This window comes from Salvelinus fontinalis, chromosome 3, assembly GCF_029448725.1.
Source record: "Salvelinus fontinalis isolate EN_2023a chromosome 3, ASM2944872v1, whole genome shotgun sequence".
NCBI classification, from domain to species: domain Eukaryota; kingdom Metazoa; phylum Chordata; class Actinopteri; order Salmoniformes; family Salmonidae; genus Salvelinus; species Salvelinus fontinalis.
This window is the reverse complement of record NC_074667.1, coordinates 32,589,776-32,606,206: the sequence shown is the minus strand read 5'-3', so window position 1 is coordinate 32,606,206 and position 16,431 is coordinate 32,589,776. Positions and strand designations below refer to the sequence as shown.

At 42.9% G+C, this 16,431-nt stretch overlaps 1 protein-coding gene across 1 annotated transcript; it reads right to left on the bottom strand.

Moving 5' to 3' along the window:
* Nucleotides 1-455: 455 nt before the first annotated feature.
* Nucleotides 456-9,583, bottom strand: slc26a6l (solute carrier family 26 member 6, like). Its single transcript, XM_055912722.1, has 19 exons — nt 9,444-9,583; nt 8,022-8,161; nt 7,726-7,836; nt 7,198-7,373; nt 6,755-6,919; nt 5,868-6,020; nt 5,113-5,195; nt 4,723-4,870; nt 4,346-4,459; nt 4,077-4,154; nt 3,779-3,874; nt 3,475-3,581; nt 3,107-3,176; nt 2,875-2,967; nt 2,084-2,194; nt 1,403-1,840; nt 1,147-1,201; nt 918-1,060; nt 456-825 (listed from the first exon to the last, which is right to left on the bottom strand). Exons 1-19 carry the CDS (start codon nt 9,581-9,583, stop codon nt 799-801), a joined length of 2,448 nt encoding a protein of 815 aa, XP_055768697.1. The 3' UTR covers nt 456-798.
* Nucleotides 9,584-16,431: the final 6,848 nt, after the last annotated feature.

The window sequence follows — 16,431 nt, the reverse complement described above, 5'->3', positions numbered from 1 at the left end:
GTTATTTCTCTCATTTCATTGGAGTCACAGAGGAGCGAGTGAGGCCAATTGTCAAAGCTGTTCGTGACAACACTGGCACACCCATAAAAACGTTCAGGATTTTATTTAAATTTCATCAAATGTAAAGTATATAAATTAATACTTTCCAACTATTTAAAAATCCAAAATATATTAAATGACAAAGTTGTAAAACATCCTAAATATAACCCATAAACTAGGTGAATACTATTGGTGTATAATATGAGGGTTTCAGCATATAATATCCTTACATTTTTTTCCACTTTTACTTATTTTACTCGGTCAATATGTGTTTTGGGGCAAAACTTGGCAGTTGTGGAAAAAAGTCAAAAGTGTGAAGAGTTGCAGAGTTAATAAAAAATGATGTCATTGTTGATTATATGCTTTTTTTCATTAATTGGGCTGTTTTCTCTTGAATCATATGGTCTATCCACTAGAAACCTGTAGACAATATAAATACAAATAAATATATATTTTTTAATTTCATATGTGTACATTTTATAAAAGTTATGTAAATATAAATTACCAGAGATTACCTGTTAAATACCAAAATTACCAAACATTTCGGAAACTTTGATAAATTATGAGTAGTTTTGCAACCCTATGTTGGGGTTCAGTGCACCTTTTATTTTTTGAAGGCATTATAATTACCATATATATATATATATACACAGTATATACCTGTATACTATATTCCCAATTGAAAGTCACTTTTCAAAAGGATAGGGGCCCGCCCCATAAAATAAAATATACAGAGATGTCAGACTTCAGTAAGGGTCCTCAGAGTTTGGTGCTGCACTGCATCTCCTGCAATGACATATTTACAGACATGGTTCAAAGCAATATACAGTCATCCATATTGTATCTTCTATTGAACTGTAGATGTGCACGTCTCTCACCAGAGAATACTCATAGCTGGGCGTTGATGTTCCCTGGTGGCCAAGGCAGTGCAGCACAGCATCATGGACAGTAGCAAACAGACGTCCTTTAGTGATGGACTCCGAGAAGAACCCTCCCAGCTCTAACTGCTCTACCACAGACACTGGATAGAACAAGTAAGTTATTCACACGCCCTATTCAAACTAATGAGCTGTTCATGTATTAGCTAAAGATAGTGGGGTTACTTACTCTGACACCCAGCCATGTAGACAGTAACATCAATCTCACCAAAGTCGTGGAATATCTGTCAAAACGGGACAGGAGGATAAGCACTTCTGTAGTTTTCCGCTTTTAACATCCTAAACTCTTATCTCGACCTACCAAACCGTTGTCATCCTAATATTTTGCTTTCATTGAGGGCGCCTACATTCCTGATTTTCTTCTCTCAATACAAGGCCATCTCTCGTATGCCATCATTTCCATGCCGTCATCATCACCCACTCACGTTTCTCATGGTCTTGATGGCCACGGTGTCGATGAAGTTAGCCGTGGAGAGGTCTAGGATGATGGAGTGGATGTCCCAGGTCCACTTGCCCAGCGATCCCAGTGAGACCTTATCCAGTTCCCGGCTCAGGGTATCCTCACTACTGGACCCCAGAGTGGTGGTGTCCCCGTCTTGCAGTTCCGACACTGCCCCCAGGGTGGCACAGTCTGGGTCTTTACTGCCCTTCAGGTACTCCCAGCTGCATTGGTCATCGGGCGTGCGGGGCGTTGTTGGCATGACAAACACGGTGCCGTTCTCGCGGCCGCACCAACCTCGTTGGTCGTCTCCCAGTGACTCCTCCCTGTCTCCATCTCCGCCCCCCGGTTCCTTCCATTGCCCCGCCGCCTCCTCTACGGAGAAAACCCCTGCCTTCTGCTCTGCCGCTCTCAGGGCATGCTTCTGCACAGTCCACACACAGACAACACGTTAGTTTACAACACATTTGTTAAAACCCGCCTTATGAAGACATTGAGAAAGAGCAGCACCATGAAAGAGAGGCTGTCTGTCATCTAAATAATGCGTAAATTAGTTGAGATATGACGTAGATTTATACTGTACAAGTATTCATGTCCAGAAGGATTCCTGAGTAGTTTGGAATTTGTTATTCAAATGTATATGAATGGCTGTTTGACAGTGTCTCACCTCTCTCTTGGCCTCCCTCCTAGCTCTCCTCTCAGCTCTCTTGTCTCTGCGTCTCTGCTTGGCCTCCTGTCTTCTCTTGTAGATGATCATCTTGCTGATATCAAGCCCGCTCTAAAACACAGACACTCCATCTGTTATCGTCATGTCCAACACATGCTCCAAATACAGGCCTGCAGTCACAAAACACAAGTACTGCGTCTCAAATGGCCCCCTATTCCCTATACACTGAGTATAAAAAACATGAAGAACACCTGCTCTTTCCATGACTTAGACTGACCAGGTGAATCCAGGTGAAGGCTATGATCCGTTATTGATGTCACTTGTTAAATCCACTTCAATCAGTGTAGATGAAAGGGAGGAGACAGGTTAAAGAAGGATTTTTAAGCCTTGAGACAATTGAGACATGTAGGGGACATGTCCCCCCCATATTATGAAATTGCATTTTTGTCCTTCCAGTTTAATCATTATAATGTGTAACAAAACTTGGCAACAGTGTGCTTTAGGAGCATGCGGACTCCTCTGAGCGGTCGGGTAGGTTGTTTGGAGTGTTTAGCCGACTGGATAAAAAATATATATATATTATGTCCCCCCCCACTTCTAAAACCAAAGTTGCGCCCCTGGAGATATGGATTGTGTATGTGTGCCATTCAGAGGGTGAATTGGCAAGACAAAAAAATGTAAGTGCCTTTGAATGGGGAACGCTTTCGACACTCTGTAGAGCATGAGGTGCAAATGAGTATCACAAGAAGTGCAAATGAGTGTCACTGTCAGAGTTGTATGGAAAAGGGCACCTTTCCTTTTAGAGCCTCCAGGTAGAGGTCAGCGTTGGCGAAGTACACAGTGGCAGAGGAGTGGAAGATAGTGATGCCAGGGACCTCTCTCACCTGCCACACACACAAACAAACAAACGACAAGGTTATGGTTACCCACTGACTGGGCCACCCCTACCTCTCTTCCTGCTGCCTCCCAAGGTCTGCTCTCTCACCCATAGAAATAGAATGATTCTATTCTCTGGTCTCTCACCTCTCTGTGGGTCTCCATGTCCAAGTAGAGCTCTGTCCCTGGAACGTGTCCCAGAACTGAGTACTTTGGGCTGAAAGAGAGGACAGCAGGGTTGGCTCACCACCAGAGCACTCCAGTTCTCAGTCAGAGCTACTGTATAACTATTAAATGGATGCAGTTTTTTTTGTTCTGAATTCTTTATCACATGTTGGTGTTTGGCTTCCACTTTTTTAATCAATCACTGACTTTGGCCTGAAAGACCTGTTTCAAAGTGCCAAGAATGACTTGCCACCTGGCACCTGTTGTTGCTGAGCTTTTTTGATTTGTTTGTAAAACACACAGCCACATGAAAACTATGCAGTGTTGAAGAAGTGGAAGAGCAGTCTTACAGCTGGGTCCTGAAGATAACAGTGAGCACAGCGAAGGTGATGGAGGCACCAAGGCCCATGTCCAGGTTGAACAGCAGTGTGGATACCCAGGTCACCAGCCACACCACCTGGGAACAGGGCCATTCTTATGGACTACTTATGAATAGGTTATGTATGGGTTATGAACGTGTGATGATGCCCTTATGTAGATAGCCCTGCAAACAAAGCGTCACTGTGTTTTTCAATTATATTCAACTACATCGACCATTCACAACCAGAGAAGACGTGTGTAATGGTGTATCAGGAAGTTCATTTCTCCTCCCACCAGATCAACTTTGCTGCTCCTCCACAGAGTGATGATGTCATAGTACTGCTTGAACATGCCCTTCAGGTTCACAAAGACGATGGCTGCAAGCACTGCCTGAAACACACACAAACGTAAGAGTGGCTACAACCAGTATTGAATGCACATGCACTTTCAAAACCTCATACTTCACCCGCAAAAACACTGGAATAGACTAACTCATATAAACGATGTAGAACGAATACATACAAACAGCATTCTGTCTCCTATCACACTCTCCCACACCCACATACAGCACATAGCTGAAGTAGAGCCGTACCTTTGGCAGCTCCTGGAACAGAGGCCCGAGCTTCAGCACAGTCACCAACACAATCACAGCAGAGGCCATTCCAGCCATCTGGAGTAAAGACATTGGATATCACGCAATCAACGCATCTTTCATCGGTCACAAAACAGAGATTCGTGCTGCTTTTACATGACCTTCGCACATTCGTTGTGTGTATGCATTTACATGCACGACTATAGCATTAATATAGCAAACACTATTCAGAAGGGTGCACAGTAGGAGTCCCGCAGTGTTCCTCTCACCTGTGTCTTGCCTCCGGTACTCTCCTGGATGAGACTACGGGACATGGAGGAGCAGACAGCGTAGCACTGGAAGAATCCCCCCACGGCATTACTGAGACCCAGCGCCACCAGCTCCTACAGCACGGAAAGGGATGGAGAGCAGAAAGACAGGTGAAAAGGCGATAGGAGAGGATGGACGAGGTGAGTGTGTGTATAGTGAGTGTAACAGACAGAGGTTTGTTTGGACTGTATTGCAGAGCCGGTTCAGTTACGGTGGCCTATGAGGCGCGACAAGATCAAATGAATTCATGGGAAGATGGTACAGCTTGTGTAGATTGTGAGGGATTCAGTTGCTTTGATGGTGTTGGAACAATGTATGATAAGAGGGACTGTCTCACCTGGTTGCTGTCCACCTTGTAACCATGTTTTAGTGCAAACGTCTTCCCAAGAGAGATGGAGATGGCGTAGCCCACAATAGCCAAGGCAAACGCATCCCCAATCACCTCTTCAAACAGGCTAGCATCAGGTAACCTGGGGGCAGCCAGGCTGAATAAAGCAGAGGGTATTTAGGTCAGGGTAGTACCAGAGGTGTCAACCATGAACCGCCAGGGGTTGGTAATAAGAATTAACAACATACCAGTAAAAGAAGCAGACAACAAGAAGAGGTCAAGAAGAGGTCTCTGTCTCTCACACCCACACATACACATTATATCACCCCCCCCCCCACACACACACACACACACACACACACACAGTTGAGTAAAAAAAAAAAAACTTTAAATACTCACCCGCTGGGAATTTCCCCCACTACTGAGATTGTGTAGTTGCCGTTTAGGTGGGTGTAGGACGATATCACTGTTGCTGCCACAATCTTTATCAAAATAGAAACACATTATTTTCAATTCAACTTAGTCACAATCTTTATCAAAATAGAAACACATTATTTTCAATTCAACTTAGTCACAATCTTTATCAAAATAGAAACACATTATTTTCAATTCAACTTAGTCACAATCTTTATCAAAAAAGAAACACATTCTTTCCAATTCACCTTAGTCACAATCTTCTCAATACAACTGGACAAATAATGGGAATGTTGCAAGGAAAACATCACGTCAATCATTTACTGAACATACTGTAGGTTAGGTGAATCAGAAGCCAGAAGTGTGCCTAATCATTAGTTATGAATCCCCTATTTCTGCTGTGTGTGACACTAATACAGTACATTGGAATGGTCACATATAGTTGACTCAGCTCTTGTGTTTCAGACTAGGGCCAATGTTCTACATTTCTGTTTTTCTATGCAGGAGCCAAAACTTGTCAACACAAACTAGACTAGACAGAAGAAAGAAATCTCTGACATACCCAAAACTAATATAACCAATGTCAAATATTTGAAGTTCAAATGTATCTTTGACCAACCAAGATAGAAAAAGAAAGAATACATTTTTGTAGAGAAACATAAGGAAGAGACTGACAGAGCGACAGCGGATGTAGATCAACAAGACGGTGAGACAGCGGACAGAGTATCATAGCAACTGACCGTGATGAGCTCCACTGGGATGGGCACGGGCAGTTTGGCACTGATGGCAGAGTTGATTTCCTTGGCTACGATGAGAAACACCATGGATACACCACTGACCGCCAGTGTGGGGAGATGGGTCTGAGGTAGCTTGGAGCACACCTCGACCAGGGTCTGGGACAAGAGTTACACCAATAGTATATGAGTTCAGGGTTTTGTGCTGGGGTTTAGTTAAAGTGTCAGTTGAGTTATAGTGTCAGCTGAGTCATAGTGTCAGTTGAGTTAAATTGTCAGCTGAGTTAGTTATAGTGTCAGTTGAGTTATAGTGTCAGCTGAGTTAAAATGTCAGTTGAGTTAGTTATAGAGTCAGTTGAGCTAAAGTGTCAGTTGAGTTAAAGTGTCAGTTGAGCTAAAGTGTCAGTTGAGTTAAAGTGTCAGTTGAGTTAAAGTGTCAGTTGAGTTAAAGTGTCAGTTGAGTTAGAGTGTCAGCTGAGTTATAGTGTCAGCTGAGTTAAAATGTCAGTTGAGTTAGTTATAGTGTCAGTTGAGTTAGTTATAGTGTCAGTTGAGTTAAAGTGTCAGTTGAGTTAAAGTGTCAGTTGAGTTAAAGTGTCAGTTGAGTTAGTTATAGTGTCAGTTGAGTTATAGTGTCAGCTGAGTTAAAATGTCAGTTGACTTAGTTATAGTGTCAGTTGAGTTAAAATGTCAGTTGAGTTAGTTAGTGTCAGTTGAGCTAAAGTGTCAGTTGAGTTAAAGTGTCAGTTGAGTTAAAATGTCAGTTGAGTTAGTTAGTGTCAGTTGAGTTAAAGTGTCAGTTGAGTTATAGTGTAAGTTGAGTTACAGTGTCAGTTGAGTTATAGTGTCAGTTGAGTTATAGTGTCTCACACACACACACACATGGTACTCACATACACCAGTGACAAGGGCCCACTAAAGCGTGTGGTGGACAGCCCAAAGAGCTGTGCGATCACAGCAACCACAGCGTGAGCAGCAGCTGCTGTTGTGTAGGCTCGCACCAGTGGCTCCGACAGGTAGGTACCCACAAACCCAAACTTCACCAGTCCCAGCACCACCTACAAGTGGAAGCATGAACATTCGAACACAACATATTCCTACTGTCAGTGATAGTAAGGATAAATTAGCTACAAATGCCTGATTTCTGCTGTGTGTCATAGCTCTTGAATTGTATTGACTGGATTGAAGTGTAGTGTAACATATTGTATTGTTTTGTGTTATGTTGTATTGGATTGCATTGGATTAAAGCATGGTCTAGTATATTGTGTTGTCTTGTGTTATGTTGTATTGTATCGTTTTTTACAGGAGCAGCTAACTGTTCTATTCTTTTGATGACCTGGATGAGTCCTCCTAGGACGGTGGTAGCAGCAGCAACCTGCACCCGGTAGGAGTCCCTGGCAGTGATGTTCACCTCAGTCAGGTTAGTCCCATTCAGCATGACCAGGAAGTTCCTGTCTGGAGCCAACCTCTCTGTCACACTTCCAACCATGATACTGAGCACTGCAAACGTACCTGCACACAAACACAACATAACGACATCTGTGTATGTAATTTGTATGCACAAAAACAATTGGACTGACTGGGAGTGTTGTTAACCCTATTCCTTATCAACCACTGGTAATACGGTCACCGTAACAGCCCTAGTGTTAACCCTATTCCTTATCAACCACTGGTAATACGGTCACCGTAACAGCCCTAGTGTTAACCCTATTCCTTATCAACCACTGGTAATACGGTCACCGTAACAACCCTAGTGTTAACCCTATTCCTTATCAACCACTGGTAATACGGTCACCGTAACAGCCCTAGTGTTAACCCTATTCCTTATCAACCAATCACATATTACATATTTCTGTCCACTTACCTATGGAAATATGTCTGGATGTCCCAAAGAAGAAGTAGACCAACGCAGGGTAGAGGGATGTGTATAGCCCAAACACTGGGGGCAAGGAGGCCAGCAATGCATATGCCATACCTGCAGAGAGTATCGAGAAATCTAGTTAAACAGCCTCGCTAGCCAATAAATCATTCAACTACTATTTTCCACTGGGTCTGTATATGAAGTGTAGGTTGTTCACATTACGATCATTGAAATCCATGTTGTTATTGAGGATAATAGTGTTTTTGTGATAAACCCATGGGGTTGTGGTCTTACTGTACCTTGTGGCAAGTGCATGATGCCCACACTGATACCAGAGATGAGGTCCGGCATGCCATAGTCCCAGATAGAGTAGCGGGGCAGCCAGTAGAGTACAGGCAGACAGCCCACCACACTACGTTTCAGCCTGGGTACAGTACATCTGAAAAGGGGGGCAGGGGGGTGACAGACAGAAGAGGGATAGGGTCAGGGTTGAGGCGAGGGTTAAACCGGGATGTGGACATTAAATTAGGGTTAAGGTTGAACCGGGGTGGGTAGTGGATCGGGTTGAGAGCTTCAAGTTCTTCGGTTGCCATATCACTAAGGACCTATCATGGTCCAAACACACCAACACAGTCGTGAAGAGGGCAAGACAATGCCTCTTCCCCCTCAGGAGGCTGAAATGATTTGACATGGGCCCTCAGATCCTCAAAAAGTTATATAGCTGCACCATTGAGAGCATCTTGATCGGCTGCGTCACCGCTTGGTATGGCAACTGCTTGGCATCTGACCATAAAGCGCTACAGAGGGTAGTGCGTACGGCCCTGTACATCACTGGGGCCGAGCTCCCTGCCTCTATACCAGGCGATGTCAGAGGAAGGCCCTAAAAATTGTCAAAGGCTCCAGCCACCCAAGTCATAGACTGTTCTCTCTGCTACCACACGGCAATCGGTGCCAGAGCGCCAAGTCTGGGACCGAAAGCCTCCTGAACAGCTTCTACCCCCAAGCCATAAGACTGTTGAAAAGTTAATCAAATGACCACCCTGACTATTTGCATAGATCCATTTTTTATTTGCACCGACTCTCTTGCACCGGCTCTATGTACACTCACCACCCACACGCTCACACATACTACACTGACACTTCAACACACACAGACACACACTACATATGCTCACACATACTACACTGACACTTCAACACACACATACACACACTACATACGCTCACACACATGTATATTGACACACACTCACACATACACACTTTCACACACGCTGATGCTACTCGGTTTATTATCTATCCTGATTGCCTCGTCACTTGTACCCATACCTACATGTACATATGACCTCATCTGCCTCATACCGCTGCACATCGACTCTGTACAGGTACTACTTGTATAAAGTCTCGTTATTGTTATTTTATTCTGTTACTATTTCCTTTATTTTTTGCAAATGTTTCTTACTTTTTAACTGCATTGTTGGGAAAGGGCTCGTACGTAAGCATTTCACGATAAAGTCTACACCTGTTGTGTTCGGCGCACGTGACACATAATATTTGATTTGATTTTGATCCATCCTAGAGTTAGGTTCACGTGGGTCTAAGCCTACTGCTTAAATCCTTCCATAAAATATTTACCCTGTCTATTTGCAATAAATCAGAAACTCACACACACAGACCTTAGAGTAGTGCGTACACACACACACACCCCACCTGTGCCTTACCTGAAGGAATCTTTTAGCTGCTTGGTCAGGGAAGGGTGAGTGTCAGAGTAGTTCATTCTCTGAGCCAGCTCCTCCAGTCTCTGTTCATCCAGCACATCCCTCTCCACTCTGTACCCCCTAGCCTTCCGCCCCGTACCCATACCACCTCGTCCAATATGTCCTTAACTGTATATAAGAACCAGGTCGTCCTCCCTGTGTAAGCCGCGTGAAGTGCCTGTCAGTCCCCCTTTTGTACAATACAGGTGAAAGGGACGTTTTTTCCAAACACCGAATAAAACAGGTTTACTAAAAAGTTTACTTTTTCACCCAAAGCATGTTGGGCATTACCATTGACTGAGGTTCTATCACTATCAGAGATAAGGGTACATTCAATAAATCATCCTTTATATGTGTGTGTCTGTGTGGAGGGGGAGGGGGGGGGGGCAGGGGTTGATCGTGTGTAGGGCATAGCCTATAATGGATAACTAGGAGACATTTTTCCACCTCATATTTGGTCATTCAAGGTCATCAAGAGCCCCATTTCAGGATGTCCGGATTGCACTCTGGTCACAGGAAGGAGGTGTTTCAACCAGATTCCTTACACTGCAAAAGTGATGCTAATGAACCATGACAACACCAGGCAGCCTGTAGCTGATGACATACTAGTCCTGTCATCTATTACAGCCAGATCTGGTACAGTGGAAAGATAGACAAACACGGGATATGGAAAAAGCAACATCAGGGAAATGATTATTGACTTAAGGTGGAAGACAACATACTGTACATACAGTACCTTCAGAAAGTATTCACCGCCCTTGGCTTTTTCCACATAGAAGTTGTTACAGACTGAATTTAAAATGGATTAAATTGAGATTTTGTGTCACTAAGATACACACAATACCCCACAATGTCAAGTGGGAATTGTCTTTTTAGAAACGTTTACAAATTAATTTTAAAAAATGAAAAGCTGAAATGTCTCAAGTCAATAAGTATTCAAACATTTTGTTATGGCAAAACTAAATAAGCTCAGGAGTAAAAAATGTGCTTTACAAGTCAGATAAGTTGTGTGGACTTACTGTGTGCAATAATAGTGTTTAATATGATTTTTAAATGACTACCCCATCTCTGTACCCCACACATACAATTATCTGTAAGGTTCCTTAGTCTAGCAGTGAATTTCAAGTACAGATTCAACCACAAAGACCAGGGAGGTTTTCCAATGGTTCGCAAAGAAGGGCACCTATTGATAGACAAACATTTAAAAAGCAGACGTTGAATATCCCTTTGAGCATGTTGCAGTTATTCATTTCACTTTGGTTGGTGTGTCAATACACCCAGACACTACAAAGATACAGGCAACCTGTCACGCTGGTGTAAAGGATTTGGAGACAGGCGCAGGAATACATCATCTGGGTTTTTAATACACCCAAAACAAACACGTATACAAAAACACTGGGATGTACCCAAACAAAAGAGTGAGGGTAAACCTCATAGAACGACACAAGGCCTGTAATACCCAAAACACGCAGCACAGGCTGAGACACCACATAGGTACTCACAGGACCAATGGACATGGGAACAATAAACGACAGCCCAATTGGGAAATGGCTGTGATAGGAGATAACTGAGGTTGGATCAACAACATTGTAGTTACTCCACAATACTAACCAAAATGACAGAGTGAAAAGAAGGAAGCCTGTACAGAATAAAATATATTTAAAAAATGCATCCTATTTGCAATAAGGCACTAAAGTAAAACTGCAAAAAAATAAAAAATGTGGCAAAGAAATGTACTTTATGTCCTGAATACCAAGTGTTTGGGACGAATCCAACACAGCACATCACTGAGTGCCACTCTTCATATTTTCAAGCATGGTGGTGGCTTCATCATGTTATAGAGCTATGCAACTACAAAATCCTAGAGCATAACTTGGTTCAGTCTGCTTTCCACCAGACACTGGGAGACAAATTCACCTTTCAGCAGGACAATTACCTAAAGCACAAGGCCAAATATACACTGAGTTGCTTACCAAGACGACATTGAATGTTCCTGAGTGCCCTAGTTACAGTTTTTACTTAAATTGGCTTGAAAATCTATGGTAAGACTGGAAAATTGTCATCTAGCAATGATCAACAACCAACTTGACAGAGCTTGAAGAATTTTTTTAAGAATAATGAGCAAATATTTTACAATCCAGGTGTGTAAAGCTCTTAGAGACTTACCCAGCAAGACTCGCAGCTGTAATTGCTGCCAAAGCTGATTCTAACGTGTTGAATTATGGGGTTAAATGTTAGAATTTTTTATTCACTTTGACATTACAGAGTATTTTGTGTAGATCGTTGACAAAACAATTACAAAAAAAAAACATTTTAATCCTACTTTGTAACACAACAAAATGTGGGAAAAGTTAAGGCTTGTGAATACTTTCTGAAAACACCCCAAAAGTATTTGGACAGTGACAAATGTTTTGTTGTTCTGTACTCCAGCACTTTTGAAATGACACATTGACTATAAGGTTACAGTGCAGTCTGTCAGCTTTAATTTGAGGGTATTTTCATCCACATCAGGTGAACCATTTAGAAATTACAGCACTTTTAGTACATAGTCCTTACATTTTAGGGGACCAAAAGTATTGGGACAAATTCACTTACATGTGTAATAAAGTCGTCCAAAGTTTTGTATACGGTCCCATATTCCTAATGGGCAAAGACTACATCTCTACAAACTTGTTGGATGCATTTGTTGTTTGTTTTGCTTGTGTTTGACTTATTCCACATTTTGTTATGTTACATCCTGAATTCAAAATGGATTAAATATTTTTTTTTTATATCACCCATCTACACACAATACCCGATAATGACAAAGTTAAAACATGTTTTTAGAAATTTTTACAAACATACTGGAAATTAAATACAGAAACATCTCAGTTACATAAGTATTCACACCCCTGAGTCAATACTTTATAGAAGCACCTTTGGCAGCGATTACAGCTGTGAGTCTTTATGGATAAGTCTCTCTCTATGTTTTCAGAATTTTCCGTCAATTAGCTGTGAGTTGAATCTCACCGGAGTTGAATCTCACTGGAGAAATCATCCGAGCGAGGGGAACAGAGCCCCCCTGTCTCAGTATGTGTAGCCCATGTATCTGATGCTTTCTGGAGTATGAAATCTTGCGGCCGTAGCCTTTGATTGATTGAGACCAGTAGGCATTTGGCCTCCCAAGGGAGGCCAGTTTGGATTTGGCATCACTCCAATCAAATCACATTCTAAGCAAAACGCCATTTTAGTTCCTGTACTCCTTGTGTTGATGTCCTGCAGTAGCTAGCTTGCTAAATCGGCCCTTTCCTAAGCCATAGATGGAGATGGGGATTTGGACTTGCGGTTTTGACTTAATTCTCTTTACAGGCCAATAATTATCATGGTGATTCTGATCTAAGCATAAATTAATATGTTGTGCCACTGGTCAAAGACGATTGAAGTTCAATATGTAGCCTAGATGTAGCCTAGCCCCTTTAGGCTCAAGATAACTAGCTAGCTAATTTAGCTGGTTCATTGTTGCCCATGCAAGGAAGTTAGGCTAGCAAGGTAGCCTATGACAATAAAAACTAAAAGCATACTGTATGACAGAGCCATAGACCATTTGCCAACTTGAAAGATAGGAGGCTTTCAACTAGTCTAGTAGGGTGTGTCCAAATGTTTTTTTATTTGTTCACACATGCTCGCACAGAAATCAGTACCATGGACAGCCACATGATTTAACAACGTTGATTGGACTAAATCGGTTTTTGTATCTTTTAAGTTTGTTTTCAGTGCATTAAACTAAACATGCATAGCCTTGTTAATTTGATTATGTTTAAATGTTTTAGTTGAAATGGGGTTGAAATAGCAGAGGCAGCAACCTTTGTGCTCACTTGCGGCAACTCTGTGGTTCTAAATCAGTAGTTGTTTAGTCAACTGTCCAAAGCGTTAACTTGCTTGACCACGTTGCAGGTCATATAATTGTTTGTTACATGCAATGTTTGCTTTGTGGACTTCACCGGACAGATGTTGCTCTTCGGTTTTGTGATGAAACAAACCTACAGTGCATTCGGAAAGTATTCAGACCCCTTGACTTTTTCCACATTTTGTTAAGTTACAGCCATATTCTAAAATGTATGAAAAATTTATAAAATCAATCTACACACAGTACCCCATAATGACAAAGTGAAAACAGGTTTTTAGAAACGCTATGAGACTCGAAATTGAGCTCACGTGCATCCTGTTTTCATTGATCATGCTAGAGATGTTTCTACAACTTGATTGGAGTCCAGCTGTGGTAAATTCAATTTATTGGACATGATTTGGAAAGGCACACACCTGTCTATATAGGTCCCGTAGTTGACAATGCATGTCAGAGCAAAAACCAAGCCATGAGGTCGAAGAAATTGTCCATAGGGCTCCGAGATAGGATTGTGTCGAGGCACAGATCTGGGGAAGGGTACCAAAATATTTCTGCAGCATTGAAGGTCCCCGAGAACACTGTGGCCTCCATCATTCCCACATGGAAGAAGTTTGGAACCACCAAGACTCTTCCTAGAGCTGTCCGCCCGGCCAAACTGAGCAATCGGGGAAAAGGGCCTTGGTCAGGGAGGTGACCAAGAACCCAATGGCCACTTTGACAGAGCTCCAGAGTTCATCTGTGAAGATGGGAGAACCTTCCAGAAGGACAACTATCTCTGCAGCACTCCACCAATCTGCCCTTTATGGTAGAGTGGCCAGATGGAAGCCACTCCTCAGTAAAAGGCACATGACAGCCCACTTGGAGTTTGCCAAAAGGCACCTAAAGGACTCTCAGACCATGAGAAACAAGATTATCTGGTTTGATGAAACCAAGATTGAACTCTTTGGCCTGAATCCCAAGCGTCACATCTGGAGGAAACCTGGCAGCATCTCTACGGTGAAGCATGTTGGTGGCAGTATCATGCTGTGGGGGATGTATTTCAGCGGCAGGGACTGGGAGACTAGTCAGGATCGAGAGAATGATGAACGGAGCAAAGTACAGAGAGATCCTTGATGAAAACCTGCTCCAGAGTGCTCAGGACCTCAGACTGGTGCGAAGATTCACCTTTCAACAGGACAACGACCCTAAGTGTAACAGTATAACTTTAAACCGTCCCCTCGCCCCGACACGGGCGCGAACCAGGGACCCTCTGCACACATCAACAACGGTCGCCCACGAAGCATCGTTACCCATCGCTCCACAAAGGCCACGGCCCTTGCAGAGCAAGGTGCAACACTACTTCTAGGTTTCAGAGCAAGTGACGTAACTGATTGAAACGCTAGTAGCGCGTACCCGCTAACTAGCTAGCCATTTCACATCCGTTACACTCACCCCCCTTTCCGTTCAAATATTTTTATTGAACACACACAGGAATGGTGTATAGGTATGAAAGGCAGGTATACAATTTTTAACTAAACATAAAAGAGCAGACAGAAATAAAAAGATCCAGAGTTCTGGGTACAAAACAATTATTACAAAACAAGACATACAAAACAAGGACAGGTAGAAAGAAAGAGGGTGGGTGTCACCCCCCCCCCCTTGTTCCCCCCCTTTATCCCTCCCCCCCTTTATCCCTTCCCCTTATACCCCTCCCCGCTGCTCGGGTGGCGGTGCCAGCACGTGCTGCCCGGAGGTGGATTAAAATATTACAATGGAGAGTGCGTTAAAAAGTACAAATTCACAGCGCCGAATGGTCCAAGTAAGAGAGGAAAGGCTGCCAGATCTGATCAAATGTTAATAATTTATTGTTCAGAATATATCTAATCCTTTCTAAGTGTACAGTGTTTGCCAATTCGCTGAGCCATAATTTGGTAGTGGGCGCTTCCCTCTTTTTCCAGAACAACAAGATTAGTTTTTTTGCCGAAATGAGACTGTAAGAGATGAGTTGTTTTTGGGGGTTGGTTAGTCCGATTAGGGAATCAGACACTCCCAGGATTATCAGAAGCGGGTCTGGGTCAATTGAAGTCTCCAGAACTTCAGAGAGGATCCTAAAAATTCCACACCAGTAACCATGCAAGCTAGAGCATAGGGCAAAGCAGTGGAGAAGTGTACCCTGTGCAGCCTGACATTTATCACACAAAGGGGATGTATCAGGAAATATCCTATGCAGTTTGGTTTTGGAATAGTGTAATCTGTGTAATACCTTGAATTGTATGAGCCGATGTCTGGAGTTAATGGAGCAGGTGTGGATATACTCCAAGCTATCTTCCCAGTCTGCCATCGAAATGTCGGTCCCTAGTTCTTCCTCCCATTTTGCCTTAATGGCCTCTGTAGAGGGTGTGCTAACCGATTGAAAAGAGTCATATAAACGAGATATCAGTTTGTCTGAGGTGGGGGATGTTTTTATGCATCCGTCAAACATGGAAGGCTTAGCGTTCCCAAATGTTGGGAGGTGTTTCCTAACATAGTCTCTGATTTGTAGGTATCTGAAAAAGTTATTTCTGGGAAGATTATAAGTTTCCCTCAGCAACTCAAAGGAAGCAAAGGTCCCTTCTATATATAAATCCCCTATGGTACTTATCCCCAACTCTCCCCATTGCTCAAAGGTGTTATCAAGGTTGGAGGGGGCAAAGGAGGGGTTCCTGGCAACAGGGAGCATGAATGACATTGGTCTAAGCTCAAAGTGGGTTTTAATTTGCTTCCAGATTCGGACTGTGCTATGTATAATAGGATTGTTACGATAAAGTGACCTCTCCAGATTGACAGGCGACAAAATCACAGCACCAATAGAGAAGGGGTGACACTCCTCACGCTCCATACTAAGCCAGGTGGGTGACGGACGTGCGTCATCCAGCAAAAACGTAACCGCACGGAGGTTAGCGGCCCAATAATAAAATATAAAATTTGGGAGAGACAATCCTCCTTCCATCTTGGATTTGCAGAGGTGTTTTTTACCTATCCTGTGTGTTTTATAATCCCAGATGAAAGGATTGATAATTGAGTCCAGTTGTTTATGAAAGGATTTAGGTA

Coding starts and splice junctions, on each gene's coding strand:
- slc26a6l (XM_055912722.1), bottom strand. CDS start 9,583: ATGGGTACGGGGCGGAAGGCTAGGGGGTACAGAGTGGAGAGGGATGTG. Junction 3,582..3,778: donor GGAGCAGCAAAGTTGATCTG/GTGGGAGGAGAA, acceptor CCCTGTTCCCAG/GTGGTGTGGCTGGTGACCTG. Junction 1,061..1,146: donor CTACATGGCTGGGTGTCAGA/GTAAGTAACCCC, acceptor TGTTCTATCCAG/TGTCTGTGGTAGAGCAGTTA.